The sequence below is a fragment of the Vulpes lagopus genome, chromosome 12 (assembly GCF_018345385.1).
Source record: "Vulpes lagopus strain Blue_001 chromosome 12, ASM1834538v1, whole genome shotgun sequence".
Taxonomy (NCBI): Eukaryota; Metazoa; Chordata; class Mammalia; order Carnivora; family Canidae; genus Vulpes; species Vulpes lagopus.
This window is the reverse complement of record NC_054835.1, coordinates 30,544,354-30,569,682: the sequence shown is the minus strand read 5'-3', so window position 1 is coordinate 30,569,682 and position 25,329 is coordinate 30,544,354. Positions and strand designations below refer to the sequence as shown.

Below are 25,329 nucleotides of genomic sequence, written 5' to 3'. Positions count from 1 at the left end.
GGTCGGGAATTAGATACACCTTGAAGTCAAAGATAACGGTGGGTGATGGAACTACACAGTTTCCTAGTTCAGGACAGCACAGGAAGAGAACTTAGAAGTATAAAGGAATTGATGCTCACCTGGCATGCCCCTTACATTATTCATCTGTGCATCTCCATTTCCTTGTCAGAAATTTTGGTAGGAGTATGGATGGTAGATGATTCAAGGTAAACTTCTTGGAATTGCATGGAATGGAACTTTTCTCTAGTCAAGTCATAAAATATCCCTTACTAGATTATGAGATACCGCAGGGTAGAGAGGAGAGGAGAAGAAGTTGGTTAGTGCATGTTGGGCTTGAGGACTGTGGGACACAGATTTGGAGATTATTCCTAGGCAAATATACATAAAACTGGGACATGCGGCTTTGATGTTGCTTTAGAAAAATAGTTAATTTAGGATAGTTGGGAAGGAAGTCATTTCTGTCCTGTGGCTATTTACAAATAAACATGTATCCAGAGATTTCCAAAAGCTTGATATCCCTAAGATATATCATTTAGAATTTTTTCCCAGTTTCATCAGTTTTCCAGACCTTAGAGAAGCCTCCTTCCACACCTGAGTGCTGAAATTCAGTTAATTGTGACAGGAACTAAGAGGTTTACCTTTCATCTTCATGCCTCTCATTGAATTCTATTTCTCCAGTAGAGATTTAATCACCAGCAGTGGGGGATAGGATGATTCTCTTGCCATCTGTGGGTCTCAGTGGAAGTTGTCTGGTCCAGCTCATCACCTTTTCTTTCTTCAAGTTTGGGAAATTCTTCTCTTCTGTCAAATATTCTCCGAGCTCCCAACCCCCTAAAGACTACCAAATATCTTCAGGGTTTCAGCTAAATGAAACTTTTCCCGTGAACCCCAGAAATCTAGGAATTAGGTTGACTATAGTTAATCAATATTGCCAAATATATGAAATCACTGGCATATTAAATTATCATGTATATATTCATCTGCAGTCTGTGTATGAACACACATATGGAACCCAGCTGCATGCCAAATGATCATATATATTTATATGAAAAGTCATCATTTATCTATTTATATATACATCTTATGCCCAACAATAAATGGTTTTTAATATAAATCATTCACAATGGCAAAATATGTGAGATTCTATGTTTTTGCCCCAAGACTTTGATATGACTGATAGAAAACTACCAATAGATGTGAATAAAGGATATAATAATAATATTGGGATAGGACATCAAAAGATAAGAAACATTTACTTGGAACTTTTTATATAAAACAGGAGACGACACAGCTTGTCCCCATTTGAAGCTATAGGCTCCATAGGTTTCTTAATATTCCCCGTGAGATGTCCATTGGCTGATGATACCACTTGTACTGGGTTAAGAATTGTCAGGTTTGAACCAGTTTGCTTTTGCTGAGACAACTTTGCTATTCCTTCCCCAACCCTGGTCTATTCAGATCATAATTCTTCCTACTCATGAGATAGAAGTAGTGAATGTAGATGTGAGCCCAGACATCCCTCGATGTCTCCTGTGTCGCGGCTTGAAAAACAGGTCAGAATCTCAGGTCTGCCTGAAGTTTATACCTATACTCTACTTCCCGTCTAAGAGTTAGTTTTCTTCTGGATTCAGCCCATGTGGTTCATTTTTTTAAATTCATGATAGACACATATATATAGAGAGAGGCAGAGACACAGGAGGAAGGAGAAGCAGGCTCCATGCTGGGAGCCCAACGTGGGACTCGATCCTGGGACCCCAGGATTGCGCCTTGGGCCAAAGGCAGGTGCCAAACCACTGAGCCACCCAGGGATTCCCAGCCCATGTGGTTCAACCAGGAAAAGAATCTTTCTAAAAATTGTTTTGTAGTATAGGGAGATAACCAGAGAAATACCCATCATTATTACCAGACAAGAACTTAAATTAGTCAGGATTAAGAAATGGTACTATATCAATGAAACAAATTGAGCTATTCCACTTTTCTTTTTAAAACCAATTGAATTATTTACTTCTCTTTTTTTGGAAGGAAATCACAGTGCCCAGATGAATAGTGATGTAGAGAACCACTATATGGGCTTACTGACCATTGGAGTATCTTTTTTTTTTTTTAAATGAAAGTTTATTTAGTTATCTTGTCATTATTTTTTCCACAACTCTACATCCTAAAAATGTAATTTATCATTCTTTTCCCTACTGCTTTGGAATCATTGCCCTGCTGTGAATATACCACATTCTATTTGTCAGTGGAAGTCCCTAATATATTTTTGAATGTATATGCTTGAATATATATTCTTCACAACACAATTACAATGAAATGCAAACTAAAGTACCCAATAGCCAGTTTCTCTGATCGCATCATTGGCCGACCTGTGCTTTCTTCACTATTCTTCTTTTTATTTATTTATTTATTTATTTATTTATTTATTTATTTAATTGGAGTTCATTTTGCCAACATATAGCGTAACACCCAGTGCTCATCCCATCAAGTGCCCCCCTCAGTGCCTGTCACCCAGTCACCCCCAACCCCGCCCACCTCCATTTCCACCCCTTGTTCGTTTCCCAGTCTTCACTATTCTTCTGATAGAGGGGCCCTCTTTCTGCCTCTTGAGCATGTGTACAGTACCCCCTCTTTACCCATAGTTTTGCTTTCTGCAATTTCAGTTAACCGTCCAGATCTGAATAGCCAGAAGGTCAGTAGTAGCCTAACACTGCGTCACAATACCTACATGATTTATCTCATTTTATCTAATCACATAGGCAATTTATCATCTCCTATCATCACAAGAAAAAGGGTTAGGAGAGCACAATAAGATATTTTTGAAGAGAGAGACCATATTCACGTGACTTTTATTACAGTATATTATAATTGTTCCATTTTATTATTAGTTATTATTGTGAATCTCTTACTGTGCCTCATTTATAAATTAAACCTTATCTTAGGTATGTATGTATGTATAGGAAAAAACATATTATATACATATAGGGTTTAGTACTATCCATGGTTTCAGGCATCCACTGGGGGTCTTGGAACTTATCTCCTGTGGATAAGGGCAGACTACTGTGATATACTTCTGCTTCAAGGCCTGAGTGCTGGCTGTCACCTCTCTCTGGCCCCTCTTTGTTCATGTCATTACAAGTCTGACTCTTCTCAGTGTTCAGTTCTCTTCAAGCATTAGTTTCTCTGACAGGCATTTCCTGAGCTTCCTAGCTAAAGTACCTACACATAAACTCATCTTTCTATTGCTTTGTTTTCTATTTTTGTTTAGAAGTTATTGCTTTCCTAGATACTAGTTATCTCTTTAAAGGATCGTGTGTCTTCCCAGTTAAAGAAAAGCTCCAGGAGAGTTGAGACATTTTGTGTTATTTTTCACTGTTTTCAGTGCCTAGCACACATTAAATACTCGATAAGTTTTTGTTAAATGTCGAATAAAAGATCAAAACATAAAAGAGAATTGGGAAAGGCAAAATATAGGAAAATATTGTTAAAATTTTGTTATAGAGGGGCATCTGCCTTGCTCAGACAGTAGAGCATACGACTATTGATCTCAGGGTTGTGGGTTTGAGTGTAGAGATTACTTAAAAATAAAAAATAAAAAATAAAACCTTCCTTAAAAAGATCTTATTATAGAGAAAGCTTTTCTAAGGATACCACCAAGTGGAGAAACATAATCAAGAGATTAGTTTATACATAAAATTGAAAAAATTCTGTCTAATAAAAATCTCCATAAGAACAGTTGAAAGAAAATATTGTAGCATATATATAATTAAAGTTGGTAAATACTCAGTTCAGAAGTGATGCAATACCAAAGACAGTACAATAGGGAAGAGGGCAAAAATTATGAATAGGCAATTCACACATGCAAATACTACAAGGTATGAAAATATTTCCAAATTTATTAACAATTTAAAAATACATATTTACACAATGAAATGCAATTTGCTGTCCATAAAATTGGTTTAAAACAGCTTCAAAAATTAGAAACATGCTAAGCTGTTATCTATGTGGGGAAAATGGGTTTTCTACTATGTAACTGGTGGAAATTTGAATTGTAATGACAGTTTTGGAAGCTAGTGTCTATCCAAATTTAAATGTACAGACCCAGAAATTCCATTTCTAAGAATGAATCCTAACGCTATGCAAAAATCCATATGCAAAGATGTCCATACAAATTATTGCAGCATTGTTTTTTTATAAGATGTGTTTATTTATTTTTAGAGAGAGAAAGAGAGTGTGTGTGAAAGCAGAGAAAAGACCAGGAGAGAATCTCTCTCAGATTCCCTGCTGAGCACAAAGCCCAATGAGGGCTCAATCTTATGACCCTGAGATCATGACCTGAGTTAAAATAAGAGCTGGACGCTTAACTGACTGAGCCACTCAGGCGCCCTTGCAGCTTTGTTTATAATAATAGTATGGAAGCAATTTAAATCTTCAAAAACAGGAAGCTGGGAAATGCATGGTACACCCATGATGAAATTCTCTATGGCCATTAAATTGATAGAAATAAATCTGGGTATACTATTTACGTTTGAAGGTACAGTGTATATGAGTATGGGACACCTGGGTGGCTCAGTCAGTTCAGCATCCAACTCTTGATTTCAGCTTAGGTCATAATCTCAGGTTGTGCTTGAGATTCTCTCTCTCCCTCTCCTTCTGCACCCTCACCCCCTACAGGAGTGCATGCAAAAACAAAAACAAAAAATCCACAATGTATCTGAGTGTACAATGATGCCTATGATACAGTAAGAGAAAAAACAAGCTGAAGATCAATATGTGTACCATAAGTCCCTTCTTAGGAAGAACATTCTAATCTGTAAATAGAAGACTCCTGACTACATCTAAAATAGCAAAGGCATCTTATGATCTTATATGACAAGAAGTCTGGTGAATTGTTACAGGGTTATTTTAATAACCAATGATGTCAGAATATTGGCTTAATGACTCCATGATTCTCTTGGTCTTTCTTTCATGGTCACAGAATGATTGTAGCTGCTCCAAATAATGAGTCTCCACATCAGTTTTCCAAACTGAAGAGAGCAGGAGAATAGTCTTTCCTCTCATGAATCTACTTTTGCTTAGCACAATAGTCTGTCATAGAAACCTCCAAGATTTGCTCTTACTTCACATAGTCTTAAACTGTGGCACATGGCTACACCTCGCTGCACAGAAGCCTACAAAAGTATCATACAAAGGAGAATGGATTTTATGGCTCACTTAGTGGTATTATGATTGATCTCCAGGGTTGGAAGAAGAGACTGCTGCCATGTAGTCAAGGATCTCATCCCTCAAAACCATGGGCTACTAAAAAAAAAGATTGATAACTTGGACCTCATTAAAATGAAAAGATTCTGGTTCTCAAAAGACATCATTGAGACTATGAAAAAAGCCTGGGAGAAAATATTTATTAAACACATATCTGATAAAGGATCCAGAAGATACATTCTTTCAAACTAAAAAGAAAGAAGACAAATCAATTGAAACAGACGAAAAGACCTTGAGACAGCTCAGAAATGAGACTATCCAAATGACGAATAAGCTTATGTGAAAAGCTTGCAACATTATTATCCAAAAAGAAAATTCAAATGCAAATTAAACCACAGTAAAATCCATTGTATATCCACCAGAATGGCTACAATTTTTTAAATTGACAATAGCAAGTGCTGGTGATGGTGCACAGCAAATAGAGCTCTGATATGCTGCTGATGGGAATGTAAATTGGCTCTGCCACTGTGTGGTAGCTACTAGCTAAACTTACAAAATTCTATGGCCCAGTAATTTCACTCTTGGATATAGAATTCAGAAATGAGAGCATATGCCCATCAAAACATGTCAAGGAATGTTCTGAGCAGTTTTATTCATGATATCACAGAACTGGGAGAATTCCAGTTGTTCATCAATAAGAGAATGGATAAATTGTGGTATACGCATTCAATGAGAAACCACACAATGATGAAAGAGAATGAACTCCTGAATCATGTAATAAATCATGTATTAATCTCACAGAAATGCTATCAGAAGCCAGACACCAAAGATTATATGCAATATAATTTAATTTATATGAAATTGAAGAACAGGTGAAATTATGGTTATAGAGATAAGGAAGAAGAGTGGTCTCCTTTAGTGGGAGGGGGCATGATGAGACCTCCTGAGGTGATGGACATAATTGTATCCTGAGGTGAGAGGTGGTAAGACAGCTACATACAATTGTAAACAGTCAGTGAACTTAAGATTCGTAAACTTTATGGTATGAGAGCTATACCTTAATAAAAAGAATAGAACAAACCAAAAACCTCAAACCAGCAAAAAGTGAATTATTTTCTCTGTATTAAAAATTGGGGTTTTTGTAGCTGGAAAGTAGAAATTTGATGATCATAGCTGTTGGGTTCAAAGGACATTGCCACAGTTCCATTTGTATACATATATAATCACACACATTATGTGCATACAAATGTATGCTTTATATAAGCGTACAAATTTTTGAAAGAATGTGTGTTCAACTGGTAATAGCAATTATATTTGAAGATGGAATTGGATACATTTTAAAATTTTTTGTTTACATATTTCTGATTACTAAAACAAAAGGAAAATCATAACATTAGAGGAGAAATCTTGAGAATCTCTAGCCAAATGGTGTTAGGTGTTTAGGGAATTGTATTTTATAATGAATCAATGGAGAGAAATGGATGAGAGACACCCCCCCCCCCCCGGAATTCTGGGGAAAGTGGTAGGAAAAGTTACCAAGGGCTGCAAAGTCTCCTCTAAGCTCATTTCAGAGATGGAAAAATCTACTAGGAAAATTAATATGCCTGTGAATAATTGAGAGCTGCCTACAGTAGAATCTCCTGAAATGACATTTTCTCTCTTATGAATGATGAAAAGAGTAGGCAAGCAACCTCAGAGGTCATCTCATTTTATGCCCTAGCCAATGTGCCAATCTTTTCCATAATTCGTACTTTTAAAGTGTCTCAACAGTTGTGTAATAAATGGAAAATATGTCTTTACTACCAAGTAGGGGATGTGTGCTGTATGGTCAGCTGGCTGGAAAATAGGCTGTCAAATCACCCTGGTGGTTTACTTTGCCACCTAGAGTACTGTTGTTGATGATGATGATGATGATGATGATGTGTGTGTGTGTGTGTGTGTGTGTGTGTCTGTCTGTCTGTCTGTCTCTCTGTCTATGGAAGAGATTCAAAGGGTCTGAAAGAGAAAGAATCTGTTGATGTGAGCAAGGCTACTTTTTAGAACTCATTTCATAACACTTGCTTGGATTAAGTAATGATATGTCTAACATTGACAGAAAAAAATAATCTAGATCTTAACTCAGTGCTTTCATTCTAGTTTTCTCTGTGCACCAAGAAAAAGTTCTTAACTTCTCAAAAATTGAGAACAAGGTATGTTCTGACATGGCTTTCTATATGCCCATTCTCAGTTCCTGAAAGCAGCAGAAGTTTTGCAAGTGGTATTATGTTTTCTAATATTACCCAATGAGGTTTTGAAAAAGATTTTATTTATTTATTTGACAGAGAGAGCCCAAGAGAGCAGAAGCAGGGGGAAGGGCAGAGGGAGAGAGAGAAGCAGACTCCCCACTAAGCAGGGAGCCCAACACAGGACTCCATCCCAGGACCCAGGGATCACAACCTGAGCCAAAGGCAGATGCTTAACCAACTGAACCACCCACGTGTCCCTCCGTACCTAATGAGCTTTATATAATTATTTACCATTACTCCATTATCTTTCTCACATTAACTATTTCTTCCACTCGTTTAATACGTTATGCTCCATGCACCTTTTCTTCCCTGGTTTTTGAGCTTCCAAGCCTTGATACTGGGGGAAATGAATATAAAAGTAGATTTTAAGGAATATCTGAGAACTAGAGCCACACTTCTTTATTCCTCAGACTTGCTAGAGCCCTCAGGACAGGGAGGAGGAAAATAAAGGAGGATGAATCAAGCACAGAGTATTCCTGGAGTAACAGGAGCTCTGTGCCAGGCTTTTTGGGTTAAATCCAGTATGAGTAAAAAAGAAAGACTTCAAGGTAAATGTGTTGCATTTGAGAGCAGAGGATTCTATGTCTCACTTCTGGAGCACATTTCTGGAAGGCAACAACCCCTCAAAGAAGGTGTCTAGGCTGATAGGACTTTAGACAGACTCCTTGAGTTTCTCAATGTGTAGTGTGATTTAGATGCAACATAAAAATCCCCCTGAGAGGGACCCAGAAGCAGTAGAGAGAGAACCAGAACAATGCTTCTGAATGAGGACAACCTGTTTAGATTAATAGCAGGAGGGTCATGGGAATCTCTAAGGAGACTAGCAAGGGCAGCAGGCATCACCTCAGCAATGGTTTGGCCCTGGATAAGCCTCCTGGCTACTTAAACCACCTCTGTGAAAGGCAGATGGGGGACTGAATTCCTGAGCTGAGACTGGTTTTCTGCTGCTTTATTAGGATGTGGCTCAAAGTAGAAATTGAATTACAAATAATAATAATAATAATAATAATAATAATAAATTTGCATATCATCTCTCATCCTCATCCTTTGACCATGGAGAAAGCATGACTTTTTATCCTTCTATTGTTACATAATGGATTCAAGTTGAACCACATTTCTCTGAAGCAGAGACCTGTGTTCCAAAAATTCTATGTTAAGGAAACTGATTTTTTAGAAAGTATTTATCAGTTCTTAGAACATCCCCTTCAACACTCCACAGAGGTCCATGCAGGTGACTGGTTGGGAAGGAACAGAAAGAGAACTGTACCTGAGCACCATGCAGAAACCCTCTGGGCCAGTCTCCTATAGACTCCTATAGACTCCTACAGTCTCCTATAGATGCTTTTCCTGGAAAAGTAAAACAAATTTGGGGAAATAAATGCAAGGATAAATAATTGTTTCCACATACAACTCTTTCATACTGCAGGAAAATTTACTTCCTTAAAGTGTTAGAGAATCAGAAGAGCATGTGTTTGCTGTGATGATAGGTTATCTCGTGGTGACTTTAGAATCAATGAAGAATTTCACTTTGGCCTCGCAGAGTCCATTGTAGACATCCAATTAACTGTGAACATGTCACCCCATCTCAGGACAGAAAGCCCTGAGATGTCACACAGGCAACAATGTTCTTCCTTTCAAAGCACTCCTACTGTGTTCTGAAGCTATGGCACGAAGCAGAGAGGTGCCTAAGAGTGAAGAATTGAATGGCATTCCTTGTCTGGAACCTATTCCTCTATCTCTCCCTACCTCTATTCCTCATCCTTTTTCTTTTCTTACTTCAAATACCCAGTGGCTCTGATTGGTAATGTTTTCAATGTTTATGATGGAAAATGTATCCTCTTCCACTCAATGGAAAATGTATCCTCTTCCACTCATCTTTCTTTCTGACCCTTTTTTGCCCCTTCTCCATAGGCACTGCAACCTTCAGAAACATGGCTTCTGTTGGCTCAGCTGCATTTTCTCTTTTGTACTAAGGAATGCCTTCTTCCAATTTATTACCTGGCCCTTATTGCATTGGGTACCCAATGGACTTCCCCTCCCAACTCATTCTCCTCTGGGTTTTTATTTAATTGTGTTTCCACTGTATAAAATTATGTCCTAAAGATATACCCAGGATATATCTTAATCAATTGCACAAAGATTTGCAGACATGGAAATGATTGTCATGAAGGAATAAGTTTATACCCGAAGTTTATACTTGCAGATCCTCAGAAGTGAGAGACAGAGGGTGCCATGCAAGGCCACATGGGGAAGCACACCCAGGTTGGCCAGGGGATAGAAGGGAGAGGAAAGGATATGGCCCAGGACCTTTGTTGAAATTCTGGGCATGGGAGGGGGTGGGTAGTGTGCTTGGGAGGCATAGTCAGTTAAGTGTCCAATTCTTGATTTTGGCTCAAGTCATGATCTCAGGATTCTGGGATTGAACCCTTGTCAGCTCCGTGCTCAGTGGGGATTTGCTTGAGATTCTCTCTCTCCCTTTACCCCCTTCTCTGCTTATGCTCACTCTCTCTCTCTCTCTCAAATAAATAAATAAATCTTAAAGAAAAAAAAAGAAATTCTGTGGGGAGGAATGGGATAAGTCAGGGTAGGTATGCTGAGTCAGTTAGAGGCTAGATAACTTGAATATTTTTGGCAGGCTCTGGATTATAGTGCTGATCCTTTGTTGTCCAGTACCTGGCCCTGGGATAATTTAGGGAGGAGGCATATTGGCTTGGTGTGTGAGAGCTGGGGATGTGGGATCTGAATTGATTGTTTTGTACATCAAAGGCATGCTCATAAAGGAATCATTTCCTAGGTTTCGAAATTAGCTAGCCTTGGGAGGAACCCTATCTCTGTGATCAAGATTTGAAATGCCAGAGCATCAAGAATATGGAAAATTAAGAAAATACAGTCAATACAAGTTGGTTTCATAATATACCATTATCGTTGGTCTATGCATTGCTGCTTTTACTTTATGTTTTTCTAAAATAAAGAAGAGCTATAATCACAGAACCTAAAATCTAGGATATTATCAATGATTTACACTGACTTATGAGCTTCTATCCTAATCTTGTAGAGTCCAACAATTCCTGCTGCAGTTTAGTAATGGATCTCAACACCTCATATGGCGAAGAATATCCTATTTTGGATGACTGCCAATGGCCATGTACCTGTCCTGTCCTCTCATCTGTCTCATCAGCTTGAATTTCAAGCTCTTTGAATGTTTTCCAACCTGTAACTTAGACACTGGCAAGCAGAAGAGCATTTCAGTTGGCTTCAGTTGAAAAATTCATGAATGCATGGAGATAGATGTTGATTGAAAAAATACATATATTACTTTGTGTCTGCATAACTCAACACCTCAGATAATGACAAAATACTCTTCACGTCTCTTGAACAAAAACCTAAAACCAAGAATTTGGGAAAGAAAGAGCCTTTCCAGAGAGCTTTCCAAGTCAGGCTTGAGGCTATGGTAACACCCACAAGAGTCTTCTTACTGTCTAGATTTTCAGCAGCCCCACTATTCATTTTGAATGAGGGCCGCCAGACATTGTCAAACAGCAGCCAGCAGACATGAAGGGACGGGGCTTCTCATAGCTTTTGCGAGTATTGATGATGATGTTTTTTTGCACAGGGAATTTGAGGGATGTTATGTTTGGAGAAACTGGTAGGACTGTTGTTGAAAAATCAATGCAAATCAGATGCCTACAAGAAAGGACTTTGGAAAAGCCAGCGGTACACAGTCACAGGCAACAGGTATTCTGGGGAGGGGCTGTGTTGGGATGACGCTTGGGGGACTTCAGACTGGCTTTCCAGTTCCTCGTTGCGATCCGAGAAGCTCTTAAGTATTTCTCTTTCCAGGTGTTTAGAAATATGACAAAGAAAGAACTGCTGTGTACACTGATGGCTGGATCCGTTATTCCTCTTTCAGCCCTTTTGTTTTCTGCCCTTTCTGTAGTTCTGGGCAAAGACATCCACATGGGTTCCTGAACTATTGTTACAAGTGGAGAAATGTGTAGGATCAAGGTTTTAGGTCTTCACCAAAACATCCGTTTTTTTTTTTTTTTTCAGCTTCACATCCTGTGGGAACTTTGGAATTTGGCTTTGTTATGTCCTAGCCAATACCTCATAATCAAAGGGTTTTTAGAAATTTCCTCAGGTCTCAAGTTCAAACTGAACAGTGGGTCTGGTTGTATTTTGTGCAGATAAAGTATAAATCATTTTCTGTCAGATTTTAGACTTCCTGAATGAACTGTCCTGGTAAAAGAGTAGTTGGGTATTCAAGGCTTCCACAATTTAGGGACTTCGGCTGGATCCCAGCATATTTAGGAGACCCCATTTGAAAATATTTACCCATCCAAATGAAATGAAAAGGTGCTTGTCCTACAAATGGCCCCTGAAATAACTTTGCAAGTCCATCCCCTGCCACTGAACAGTGGCTATTACCCTTGGACGCTGGTGAGCAGGGCTTATAATTCTGGAATAATTTTCCTTTGAATTTATGTCTCTTCAACTTCAGTTCACACATCAGCCTTCTCGTCTCCTCTCCCATGTTAAATTGGTCCATAAAACTCCACACACCATAAAATGGGATCTGGGTGGAGGTGTGGCAAAGCATCCCCCAAGGTCAACATTATGATAGACTCCCATCTCACCCCCCCCTTACCCACCCCAAAAGAAAGTGGAAACAAAAGGCATGTTGGTCAGGAGACTCCACTTCTGGCAGCCTCTAAACAGCTGTATGTTCTTGTTTAGCTGGGATAACAGCAGCCTTTATGAAAGGAGGCCTCTTTTCTTTCTCCCCATGACCCTTATCTGAGTAATGGTCTGCACAGGAGATCAAGAAAATGCCACAGTCTCAGTAGGTTCTAGGGAGCTGACACCAAGGACTTCCTGTGGCCTGGCTCCATCTGCATGTGGAACAGCTCAGCCTAGAGCAGCCAGCTCTGATCGTGTCTGAAATATTTGGCTCCTGGCTCGGGCTGTGGGCTGGCTGTCTGGTTTGTTTGAACACAAACTAGCCTGAGAGTCTTTGTGTAGAATGCTCCTTGAAGCTTTTTCCATGACATCTGCCAATTAAATGTATGAATTACTCTGTTTACTCCTCTGTGACAGGGCAGATAGTTTATTCAGAAGCAAAGGATTTCTTCTCATCCTTGCTTTTTCTTCTAACATTTGGTTAGCTTCTTTTATGTGCCAGAAACTGGGCAAGATGTTTTACATTTGTGCTTTATTCCTCAATACAGCCCTGATAAAATGGGCTTAGGGTTGTCATTTCATAGACAAGCAAACTGAGATACAGAGATAGGGAGTGATTGATCTAGGGCCATACTTTAAGGGCATAGTGGGAACTAGAATCGAAGTTTCCTCATTTCAAGGTTTTTTGTTATTGTTCCTTTTTAATCTTTTCCATTTCAATTTCTTTGTGATTAATGCTTGGCTATTTTGAGTTGTTATTTGAGTCTTCATCCATTCATTCAATCATTCACCATGAGCAACTACTAGTGAGTGTCTACTATGTACAAGCTGCTAGGTCCAAAGACTAAAAGCACAAGAGTCTGCAAACGTTCTGTAAAGAGCCAAATAATAAATATTTTAGGCATCGAGGGTCATATAGTTTTTGTTGCAACTTCTCAGCTCTACCAGTGCAGCATAGAAGTGGCCATAGACAACAGGTATATGAGTGTATTCCAATAAAACTGTATTTACAGAAATAGACAGCAGGTCAAATTTGAATCTCTAGCTGTAGTTTTGGATAGACTACCATGCAGTGCACAAGCTGCACACTCATACATATTATTCCTAGTGAGGCATCACATAATTATATATGTTGACTCTGAATTCTGAGCCTGTCATGACAATGAGGATCCCCATGCTTGGATTATCCCCTATATTCTAAAAATTATCCTCAGAGGCTCAGCTAAGTAATCATTGCCTTCTATGGTGAGATGGCATCTCTGCCCAACAGCACTGCTCTTGCACCACTCATGGAAATGTTACTAGAGCTAATGAAACTCTTGTGTGACTTGGTGGGCAAAGTGTTAAATAAGAGACAGTAACAAGAAGGCTGAGCCTCAGAGAACATGGAAGAGTCTAGGCTTGGGCATGGTCATCCACATACCTGTTTACATTGTAAAACTACTATACCAAAAATAGCTATCGTGGATTGATGTGCATGATCTCACTTGATCTTCACAACAATCCAGCTCATAAGTATTGCTATTTCCACTTTACAAATGAGGAAAATAAGGAAACCTAGAGAAGTTCAGAATCGAGGTCATACAACCAGTAAGTAGCCAACTCAGGATTTAAGTTGAAGTCTGCATGTTTCCAAATTCCCTCACTGCCAAAGTAGAATGCTTTTGAAAGAAGAAAATAGAAGAAAGAACAATCAGCTTTTATGTTGTCATTTTTAATTGCTTCCATGGAATCATGGCAGCAAGATGAACTATGGGACCACTTGACAAGAAAGATATATTTGTGGGGACAACAACCACAGAGTATATTCCTATTAACTGTGGTGGGATTCCTGAGGCACAAAAGGCCTACTTCCAGTGTGTGCCCACAGTGCCCTCTACTGCCCAGGAGGAATACGACCAAGACTCTGTTCTTAGGTGCGTTCATGAAGATGGAAGATCTTTACTACCAGTTGTTGAAAATTGGAATTTGAGTCATGGTGTGAGATTTGATTAGGATTCTTTTCTTGTTACTTCCAATAATTGTACACTGTACTGCTAGATTGGGGGTTGGTTATGTGGAAGGGGATAGAGAAGCCACAATCCACCCTTGGTTGCCTCCCACCTGAACAGGAGTGCACATCTTTTCTAGGGTGGCCTACAGTCGATTGAACAGTGATGACATCTGGGTGAGGAAGAAGTCAAGGAAACTACCAATGATCCCCGGGGGCATTTATAGCTCCAAGTCAGGTAAGTTTATTCATTACTGAAAAAAAAATTTTCATGGAAACGAGCAAATAGTGCCCTGACTCAGTGGGTGCAAGGAAAGGGAACAATGTCAAGACAAAAGAAGACAAACCAACTGATTGCTAAAGGAGCTAGAATGGGAGAATTAAAAAAAAGAAATTAAATAAATAAAATATCCCCCTTCATGGTACAGTGGTGCTGTGGCCTGGGGATGGAACTGGAAACTTTGTGTGGTAAGTTCTAGTGGGATGTGGGTTGGGCCAAAATATATTTGTCTCCAAGAAATACATTTTTCAAAATGCTAAGCTTTAATTTTTTTTTAAGTAAACAGCCAGGAAAACGCCAGGCTTGATCCTTTTTTGAATGGGGCCCTGGGTATGTCTTATGGAAGTCGGTGTGAGGGGAAAACCCTTAGTAGCTTGACCCAAGCTAACTACTGCACTGTAGGTCCATTCAGATCGGCTTCCACCCAGCCACTTTGAGTCTCTGCCCTCGTTACATCCTGGGCTATGTCCAAACCTCCCCTTTCCACCCCGCTGCCGGCACATGATGTGCTTCCTTTTTTCAAAGAAGCAGCCATGTTGGAAGAAATACAGGGCCCCAAAAAACAATTTTGTTGGTCCAGTAGTCAAATCTCTGAGCCCACAGAGACATTTCTCTGCCTACCACATTTTCCTTGGCTCGTCCGGGCTCCATCCCTCTAAGCAAACATTCTCTCTACATTTAGACTCCTTCTAACACTGAGTATAATGTAATGGAAAGAAGCATTGAAGACCTGGGTTTTAGTGGTTTTACTCTTAACTTCCTTAGTGTTTAATATCCTAGACTTTCAGTTTTCTCATCTTTATTCAGTATTATCCATAATATGGTGCCAGTGGAGAATCAAATGGGATAATGTACATGTTAATAAGTGTAATAGTCAAACAAATATTTATTAAGTGCCTGGTATGTGCTTGGCATTGAGAAATCTTAGGCTAAGACACAGACTTTGACCTTGAAGTGTTTATAATTTTGTCAATGAGAAATCTTAGGCTAAGGCACAGATTTTGACTTTGAAGAGTTTATAATTTTTTCACAGAGGTAAATAAAGAAATAGGTAATATCATGTGTGAAGATTGGGTTCTGTTTGTTTGTTTTGCTTTTTTTCTTCTTGGCCATAGAAAACCAGCCTATGACCTATTCCAAATCTATACCCATTTCCACTAATTTCCCTGCTTTGGACCTCAGATTTCTATTTTGCCAAATGAATGGGTCCCTAGATAATTTGTTGGACATGTCTGAAGGTGAAAGGAGGTGCTGTTAATAACTGTGCCAACTATGCCAGAGCAACTGGTTGTAAATGGAAGCTATCCCAAGTGATCAGAGATTATGGTCATTCTACGAACGAGTGGGGACAGGCATTCAGTGAGATCTTGAAAGTCTATTCAAATTCTCACAATTTATGACCTTATATTTATTGTCACGAGTCTTTCTTCCAGTCCCAATTAGCCCATTTCCTCTTTGGCTGCCCTTGTGGCATGCTGCTGGTCAGTAATATAGAGAATGAGCTGAACACTGGCAATCCCTGAAAATCCTGATTGCTGCCCTCACAGGTCAAATCCTTTGTTGGTCAAACTGCCATATTCTTTGTGGCCACATCACCTATTGGAGCTTAGCCCAGTTGGCTGGGAAACTAAATGAAAATAAACTCAAACACAGGCAGCAGAGGTCCTGCTACTGTGGAATGTTGAGCTCCTGAATTGTCTCTTCCTCCATCTCAGATGCTTTTTATATGACCCTCCTCTCCCAAGGCAGTGAGCCCTGTGCTCACAGGGATGGCAAGTTTCCAGACAGCACATAGATTTATTAATACCCACCCACTGTGAGTTTTGGCCAGCTTAAGATCAATATGAGGAAAGGATTCATGAGGTGATTTTGTGTATCTCTCTCCCTCCATTCTCTTTCCTCCTCACAGTTTGATCCCCTTTCTATATCCTCTGTTGATATTTCTATGGGCTTGGAATGAAGTCTTAAAGTTTCTTGATTTTTCATTTACTTGCTGTCCAACAAAAATACCCCAACCACAGTGCTGGGGCAACTGAGACTCAAATGAATCACAGAGGAGTTCTTGATAACCTTTAAAGACACAATTTGTGTTAAATGATATGAGATTACTGATAGAGTCTCTTACATATTCAGGCTATGTGTTGCTTCTCTTTCCAGAATTTTATACTTTAACATAATCTTGAAATGAAGGTGATGTGATTGGGCTATTCATACCTCTTCTCAAACACATACCCATGATCCACATACGTATCTTATTGTAGAGAGTGGTAACCTATTGGGATTTGCACGTCCCTAGAGTTTTCTTTTCTTTTCTTTTTTAAGATTTTATTTATTTATTCATGAGAGAAACACACAGAGAGAGAGAGAGAGATAGGCAGAGACATAGGCAGAGAGAGAAGCAAGCTCCATTCAGGGAGCCCGACGTGGGACTCGATCCTGGGACTCCAGAACTACACCCTGGGCCAAAGGCAGATGCTTAATCACTGAGCCATCCAGGGATTCCCTAGAGTTTTCTTTTCCATCATCCTTTCTATCTCTACCTTTATGGAAAGCACTGAAGAATTGCAGGAAAAGACGGGTTCTGGAGAAGTTTCATCATCCCAGCAGGCATCATAGCATCTGGTCCCAACTGTTTTCATCTACATAATAAAACAATTCATTTTGGTGGCTCAATTCTGGAATAAGATTTTGTGAATTAGGAACCAGGTGGGTATCCAGAGAGGTGACTGCAAGGTGGAAGGTTGAAGGAGAAAATACATTGATACAGCTACCAAATTCTTCCTGAACCAGAAGGAACTTATTGAAGACCCACTGAGAAGACCCCAGATACAATGGGACACAGGGCTTTTTTCCTTCTCATTTCTGTGCAGCTTGAGTATGCTGTGCACTCTCTACTGAGACCTAGAACCATCTTACTAAGCCCTCATCTCAGCTGACTACCTGCAGGCATGAGCAGGTAACTCAGAAATCCTGGTTCACACTGGGTTGCCACTGTCATCACCCAATTCCTTTTTCAGGGACCTGGGACAATTACTACTCAGTAATGGTATAGGGAGCACACTGGAAGTGGAAATTAGTATGATTTGGCCTGCTGGGAACAAGGGGCTGGCCTTCTGGGCTAATTCTTGCTATTTTCTTCTGGGATAAGTTTTACTCTTATCCATGCTTTGTGTCCTGTATCCTTCTCTGTTGGTTCTCCAGGAGACTGGCAGTCTTTATTTAGTAAGTAGGACTTAACATTTGTTAATCCAAGGGCCTCAGATTCCATATGGCATGTATTGAAGGAAAGCATGCACGTTATCTCAAATTCTTGTTGCTCTATATTTTAAAATGTTATCTTGAAGATCAAAAGTGAAAACTCTCCTCTCATGTTGAGCCCAGCTGTCTTGTGGGGTCAAGGACAACCCTGCTCAGCTGTGCGCAGTAATTTGCCACTTCCAGTCCCCACCCTACTTTGCCCTGCAAGTACAGACACGGTACTGTTGAGTCCCTACAACTAGGAAAGATGATTTGAAGTTTTCTGCATAAGTTAGAAAGTGTTAAGTGAGCATCTATTCTGTCCCAGATTCTGTTTTTAAGTTTAAGAAAGGGTGGCTGGGCTAACAAGATGAAAAAATACATTTTTAAGAATATACCTAATATTTTATTGAGGGATATTTAAATGCATGACATGTAAATAATTGGAAAACAGCATATAAACAACTCATAACAAGGCAAATTGAAATAAGAGGCATATGGAAGCATTAGCAGCTCCTAGAGGAAGAAGCTGTTAATTCTGCCTGGGGTATCAGAGAGGACTAGTCAAGTATGTTAAAACTCTGATAGTTTAAACTGAGCTTTGAATATTAATCCAAACATGCATTCCATTGCTATTTACTGAATGCCTGGTTTAAGTGACAGACAGTGCAGATTATAACAACTCTTGCCACCAGGGAACTCAAGCCTACTTGCTGAGCCACGTAAATTTATTATCATAAAATAAAAAAGGTTTATTTTATGCTACTAATTATAGCCTCACATTTTTTTAAAGAAAAGCGTTACTGTGTACTAGGTTCATGCATTAGCCATTTCATTGATTAATTTTCAACTCATTATCTAATTATAATGCACAATCATCCCATACATTAGTGTCTAATATGTTTCCACAAGAGGAAACTTGTTGCCTTGCTAGTCAGTTGAAGAATCAGAATTTGAATTCTTTAATCCATGTCTGATAGATTCCAAAGTCAATGCTCTTATGTATTAAACAAGCATTGGGTGGAGAGAACAATGCAAAGTAAGAGAACGAAAACAGGAAAGCCATAGAGAGTAAAATGATGTTACAGGATTAGGATGGGGCACTTCTTCTGTGGTTGGAACCTAGACCATCCTGAGGGATTTTATGCAGGGCTACCTAGGTAGGATGGGATTTGATTTTTGAGGCCCTTGGATATCATACAAAGGAGTTGAGTTTTTATTCGGTAAATCATGGGTACCTCAGCAGGGCTTTTAGAGAGAGAACTTAACTTCATGAAAGTATCTCAGCATTAATAATTAATAATGATGATGATGGGTTTCCTGAATCCTCTATATGTCTTTCTGAAGTATATGGTGAGGGTTAGGACTCTGGGCTGTGGATTTAAAATTATTTTCTTTTCTGAATGGATACAAATGGCTTGCCTGGAATTGATCTTTACTCTTTATGAATCCAGGTGTGCAAAACATATAGTAACATCTTCATTTTTCTAGAATGCTACTTAATTCTTATATGACAGAAAATGTAGTCTTATGCAGACATTTTAGGTTCAGACATTCAAATGAGAATTTACTCGCCCCTTTATCTTTGTGTGGACCAAAATTTGGAGGGGCTTTCAAGATATGAAGTGATGGGGGGAGGTGGGAGGAGGAGGGTGGTATCCATTCACTGGTATTGGTATCTGTTCTGTCCTGCGATGTTCTTCAGCTATTGGTCATAAACTTTACCATTCTCAATCCATCCAGCTCTTTATAGTTCTTCTATAGCCTTTTGCTCCCGTCTGGAGAGTTTTCAAATGTTTTCTCACACCATTCTGGAGTCGTACAAAACTTGGCAGACTAGCTTAGATCTTCCTAGAACTTGATAATTTTCTGAAACCCTCATCAGGAAGCAAACACAAATCCCTTCTCTCATTGAACCCTCCCAGGACTTGGACTCCATCCAAAGGGGTGAGGCAGAGCACAGAGCCCTCCGGACCTGGCTGCAGCTCTCCCTTCTCCTTGTACCCCTCATCTCCCGAGCTCAGAAGATTTTTATATAAATTTGCATAGAGGCAGAAGTGTTTTGCAGGAATATTAGTTCTGCCTAATGGCATTTTCTTCCAGGTCTCTCTTGTTCTGGTGTAACCTGGATCAAACCTTTTGAGCTTAAAAGCCATGAATGTGATGAATGATGTCCACTTTCCTGGATAAAAGAGACCCACATGGTAAAGAGAGAGACAGATAAAAACACATGGTTTAGCATTTTACGGTATTGTTCTTATGCTATTAGAACCTTGATGTGAATGTTAGCACCTTGGAGAAACCAATTTGAATTTACTTTTTATCCAAAGAGAAATTTGGTTTCCATAGCCACACATTTTTCAAGATGGCAAATTCACAAATTCCGCTTTCTTATTTTCTTTGATTCCCCAACAAGGGTCTCATCTATGATCAAAGCCTTTTTTTTTTTAGCAGCAACTGGCATATCCTTGAAGGTATAATTAGCTACCATAGTAACTATAAATTATAATCTTCCTTTGACTTTCCAGACAACCTAAATAAGATGCCATCACTTTCCCCCTGCAATTAATACTCCCTGAAGAAATATCTGAGTGTCATGATCTATTGCTAAATTTGGAACATAGGCGCAAAGATTTGGTCATTTCCACCAGAAGTTACCGTTGTAGCAAATTCATTGAATTCAGCAAAATACATGGACATACAACTTGGGTTAGCAAAAAAAACTGGGATATTGTGAAACTGAAAGCTAAGTATTAGTTGAAAAAGTCATATTTGTGTTTTGATTGCCAAAGATGTGAACAAAAGGGAGTATTATTATTACTACTACTCATTTAATTGATGCAGTGAGTTATGGGGCTAAAGGTTTATTCCCCATCACTCTTTGGAGCATTTACGGTCATCTTGCAGTGGAATGTTATAAAGATTAAGTTATGTATTTAACATATTTAATTTCTAAGCAGACTCCCCAATTATTCTTTCTCATAGTAGTGTATGTTATATTCGTTATTTGTTTGTTATTTATTTTAACTCAAAGGAGAAACTAGAGGAAGTAGGTTGGTCTGAGACAAGGTTCTCTCTGAGAAAAAAGGCAGTTAAACTGAGATCTGGGATGTGAAGGAACCAGTCAGGGACAGAATTTGTGAAAGGTATTCAGGGCAGAGAAAAGACTATGTGAAGTGCCTAGGACAGTAAAAAACTTACTGTGTTCAAGGACAGAAATAACTTTTGTTCAGCTAGAAGTATTCTCTTTAGGGAAGAAAGTCATAGAAAAAGTTGCAGATAGAGGCAGGAGCAGATCATACAGGGAATTGAAGTCATGTTAATGAATTTGAGTATCATTCTAGATTCGGTGAAAAGCCAGAGGTGACAGGATATATATATAGAAATAGATTGCTCTGGTGGCTCCATGACGACAGTATTTGAAGGAAAAGTAAAGCGATTATGGTGTATTTAGGGAAATCATCATGGTGACTTGTGCTAGCTAAGGGATAGTGTGTGTGTGTGTGTGTGTGTGTGTGTGTGTGTGTGTGATGGATATATATATGTAGTATATATACAACACTATGTAATATATAGGCTTATAGAAAATATAATAAATAGTATAGTAGGGATCCCTGGGTGGCGCAGCGGTTTGGCGCCTGCCTTTGGCCCAGGGCGCGATCCTGGAGACCCGGGATCGAATCCCACATCAGGCTCCCGGAGCATGGAGCCTGCTTCTCCCTCTGCCTGTGTCTCTGCCTCTCTCTCTTTCTCTCTGTATGACTATCATAAATAAATAAAATTAAAAAAAAAATAAATAGTATAGTAAATATAGAGCAAATAGGTATGGAGGAAGAAGAGCTAGGACTTGCATGGTCTGGTCTAGAGTCAAGGAAGAAACCAGGCCAATTTGCAGGTTTCTGGTATGAACAATGGGTAGATGGTGATACCATTACCAAGATAGTGAAGAGTGAGGAGACAAACATATTTAGGAAGAAGATCAAGAGTTTGCTTTTGGACATGGGGGATTTGAACTATCATGTAGGTTGTTAGTTGTATGAATATGGAGCCCAAAAGAAAAAAATCTGAATGGGAGATAAAAGTTCCTGAGTCATCAGCTTATAGGTGTCATTTAAAATAATAGGAATGAATAGGTTTACCAAGGGAATTCAGAAAGTTTAAGAAGATAGCCTACAACTTAGCCATGAAGTATTCCTATATTTAAAATTAGAAGAAAAGGATGCTTCAGAGGAGACAGAGAAGGAAAGTCTAACAAGGAAGGGGCCAAACCATGAGAATATTAAATGCTGCTGAAGAATCTAGCACTCTCTGCCATTATGGAAGTGATCTACATCTGCACTGTTCAGTATGGATCTGATTTTCATATTGAAATACTGTTTCATAACAATGAAAATCTAAAAGGACAACAACTGAAAATTGGCCACCAAATTTGGCACCAGAAGGTTATTATTGCCACTGAACATGGAGGAGGTGAAATGGAGGTGGAAGACTTTGGCTAAATACCTAGTAGTGCAATTGCTGGGTCAATATTTATAGCAGCAATGTCCACAATAGCCAAAATATGAAAAGAGCCCAGATGTCCATTGACAGGTGAATGGATAAAGAAGATTAATATATACATATGTGTATGTATATATATATTAGAATATTATATACATATATATAAATTAGAATATTACTCAGCCATTAAAACAAATTAAATCTTGCCATTTGCAAAAATGTAAATGGAACTAGAAGGTATTATGCTAAGCAAAATCAGTCCCAGAAAGATAAACACTGTATGATTTCACTCATGTGGACTTTAAGAAACAAAAACAGATGAATATAGGGGAAGGAAAGGAAAAAATAAAATAAGATGAAAATTGAGAGGGAGGCAAACCATAAGAGACTCTTAACTATAGGAAATAAACTGAGGGTTGCTGGAAGGGAGATGGGGGTGGGGAGGAACAGTTGAGTGATGGGCATTAAGGAGGTAATGAGCACTGGATGTTATGTGCAACTGATGAATCACAAAATTCTCTCTCTGAAACTAATAAAAAATTTTTTTTAAAGAATTGGAGGTGGAAACCAGCCTAGTGTAGATAGAGAAGGCAAAGAAATGGAAATAGAAGTTTTTGGACGACACTTGAAATATTGCCTCTGAAAGGGAGCCATGAAATAGGGTAAGAATGACAGGAATATGAAAGTTCAAGAGAAGGTATTTTATCTGGGGGAGTAAAAATGCCATTTGCTTATTTATTTATCAGATATTTATTGAGCACCATGAAGTTTCAGCACCGTTACACACCCTAGGAGATGGGTGAACTGGACAAGAAAGGTCTTTCACTCACTGGATTTATAGCCTATTGGGTGAGGGGAGACAATAAACAACAAACAATAAATTAATTAACTAAAGGATAATTATATAGAGTGATAAGTACTGTACAGGAAACAAAATGAAGTTATAGGAGCAATAATGACTGCCAAGGAAATGACAGCTATTTAAATAGGAGGGTCAAGCAGGGCCTTTCCAAGGAGGTTAGGTGACCCAAGACCAGCTCGCTCTAAGGAATGTACCAGAATGAATCATCTGAATGCTGCTGAATGACCCAACTGAGAGGTAAAAATTGATAAGGTGGGAGAGAGGGGGATGAGCAAAGATGCAAAGTTGAGGAGGTAAAGGAAGATGAGAAAGAATCATCTTAGATAGGAGTAAGGATACTTCTTCAGAGGTGAACTCTATGGCTTGAGTGATATGAAGAGACTGAACAACTATCGTTAGTGAGGAGCTTGAGAAGGCACACTGAAAGCATAGAGAGTGATGATCAGACATAAGATACTTATGGTCCTGATCAGGAGGTGGTGTATTCTTGGACAAGCCCAGACCATGATACCAAAGAGAAACATTGAAGAATAATGTTTTGGGTATTGAGGTAGTGGTCTTCAGAGCCATGGTGAGAAACAAAGAGGCTGGGGTATTAGATGGATTGCCTACATGGATGTTGAAATCAGCAAGATTGATGACTAAAATTGGATGACGAGGAAGAACATGAACCAGAGTTCATTTATTACAGTATATGAGAAATGGCCAGATAAATGGTAGCAGCAAGGAGAGTATATCTGCAGGGGGTAAACCTCAAATAAACAAAGGGTTTTGCAAGAAAGAACAGAAGTTTCAGTTTAAACGTGGGAATGGGGAGCAGGGGGGATTTTGACCTTACCTCTTTATCCTAAGATATGCAGTCCTCTCTGCTTGAGAGGACTTTGAGCAGACTCTGTTGGTTCTTTAGCTAATAGCCATCTCCCCATCTTTTCCTATTTGCCTAAAAATCTCAATCACGTATCAAGTACTAGAGGATTAATAATGCTTTGTCTAAGGTCACAAAGTCAGTATCATTCCCCTTTGCCAATACTTTCTTGTGTAACCTTTTTTATACCTAAGGGTGGCTATGATAATGGTTATGGCCAATGGACGTTCATTTAACAAAATGCATTTTTGAGCACCTGCTTACATATTAGCATGGTTCTAGGTGCTGAACAAAACACAAAAGCCATGCTTACATTCTAATGAAGAGAGGCAGATAAGAAACAAATAGGGCAGCCTGGGTGGCTCAGTGGTTTAGTGCCACCTTCAGTCCAGAGTATGATCCTGGAGACCCGGGATCGAGTCCCATGTCAGGCTCCCTGCATGGAGCCTGCTTCTCTCTCTGCCTGTGTCTGTGCCTCTGTGTGTGTGTGTGTCTCTCTCATGAATAAATAAATAAAATATTTTTTAAAAAAGAAACAAATAAATACATACTTCAAATGGTATTAAGTATCCATGTTTGAAAAAACATGGAGGAAGACCGTATATCAGAGAGTTGCTATATTAGAAAGGTTGTAATGTCAGATACAAATGGAAATCTGTGGGGAGGTTTCTGAAGAAGTTTTTGAGAGGTTTCTGGAGAAGTTTTTATTCTATCAGAAGAGTGATTGTGAGAAGTGACTTTGTAGTCATCTTTCTTTTTTATTTTTGTTCTGGATGTGGATGTGATGCATAGCATCCATTGTGCGACTATGGAATGATGAACATACAGGCAAAATGTCAATATGCTATGGTTAACAGAGTGAAAAGATAGAAACAATCTGAGCAACACTGAGATTTGCCCCAAACCTAAAGACAATTTTCTGTAGACTTCTTGCTGTATGAGATTACTAAGTGTCTTTACTGTTTAAACCACTGAGTCATTCTCCTATTTGCAGCTGAAGGTATTATATTACAGAGCTACAACAAAAGCAATGTCATTTGGAGAGAACCAAGTTTCAGCTAAGACAAAGGGCTGAGTATATTCTTAAAAGGTAACATATCAGGAATTTGAGGAAGCATGGCCTAGGATTTGAGAAGGATGAGAAGGTGAGCACTGGTTGAGGGTATGTTGCTGTTTAACAAAGTACTCCCAAATGTAATGGCTTAAACATTAAACATTTGTTATCTCCCAGTGTCAGTGGTCCAGGAATTCAGTAGTGGCTTACCTGGGTGGCTCTGGTTCAGCACTTACCATGTGCTTGCAGTCAAGATGTTAGCTGGGGCTGTAGTCATCTGAAGGTTTGACCAGAGCTGGAGGATCTACTTCCAAGATGACTCCAGTCACTTTGTTTTTGACAGAAGATCTCAGTCTTCACCATGTGTACCTCTCCGTAGAGCT

At 39.1% G+C, this 25,329-nt stretch overlaps 1 protein-coding gene across 1 annotated transcript in view; it reads left to right on the top strand.

Moving 5' to 3' along the window:
- Positions 1-25,329, top strand: part of ANKFN1 (ankyrin repeat and fibronectin type III domain containing 1) — a 451,629-nt gene that overhangs the window by 1,898 nt on the left and 424,402 nt on the right. Inside the window, exon 2 of the mRNA XM_041724056.1 lies at positions 14,289-14,386. Within this exon, the coding sequence (XP_041579990.1) occupies positions 14,353-14,386 (34 nt within the window). The 5' untranslated portion in view covers positions 14,289-14,352. The remainder of the gene's footprint in view (positions 1-14,288; positions 14,387-25,329) is intronic.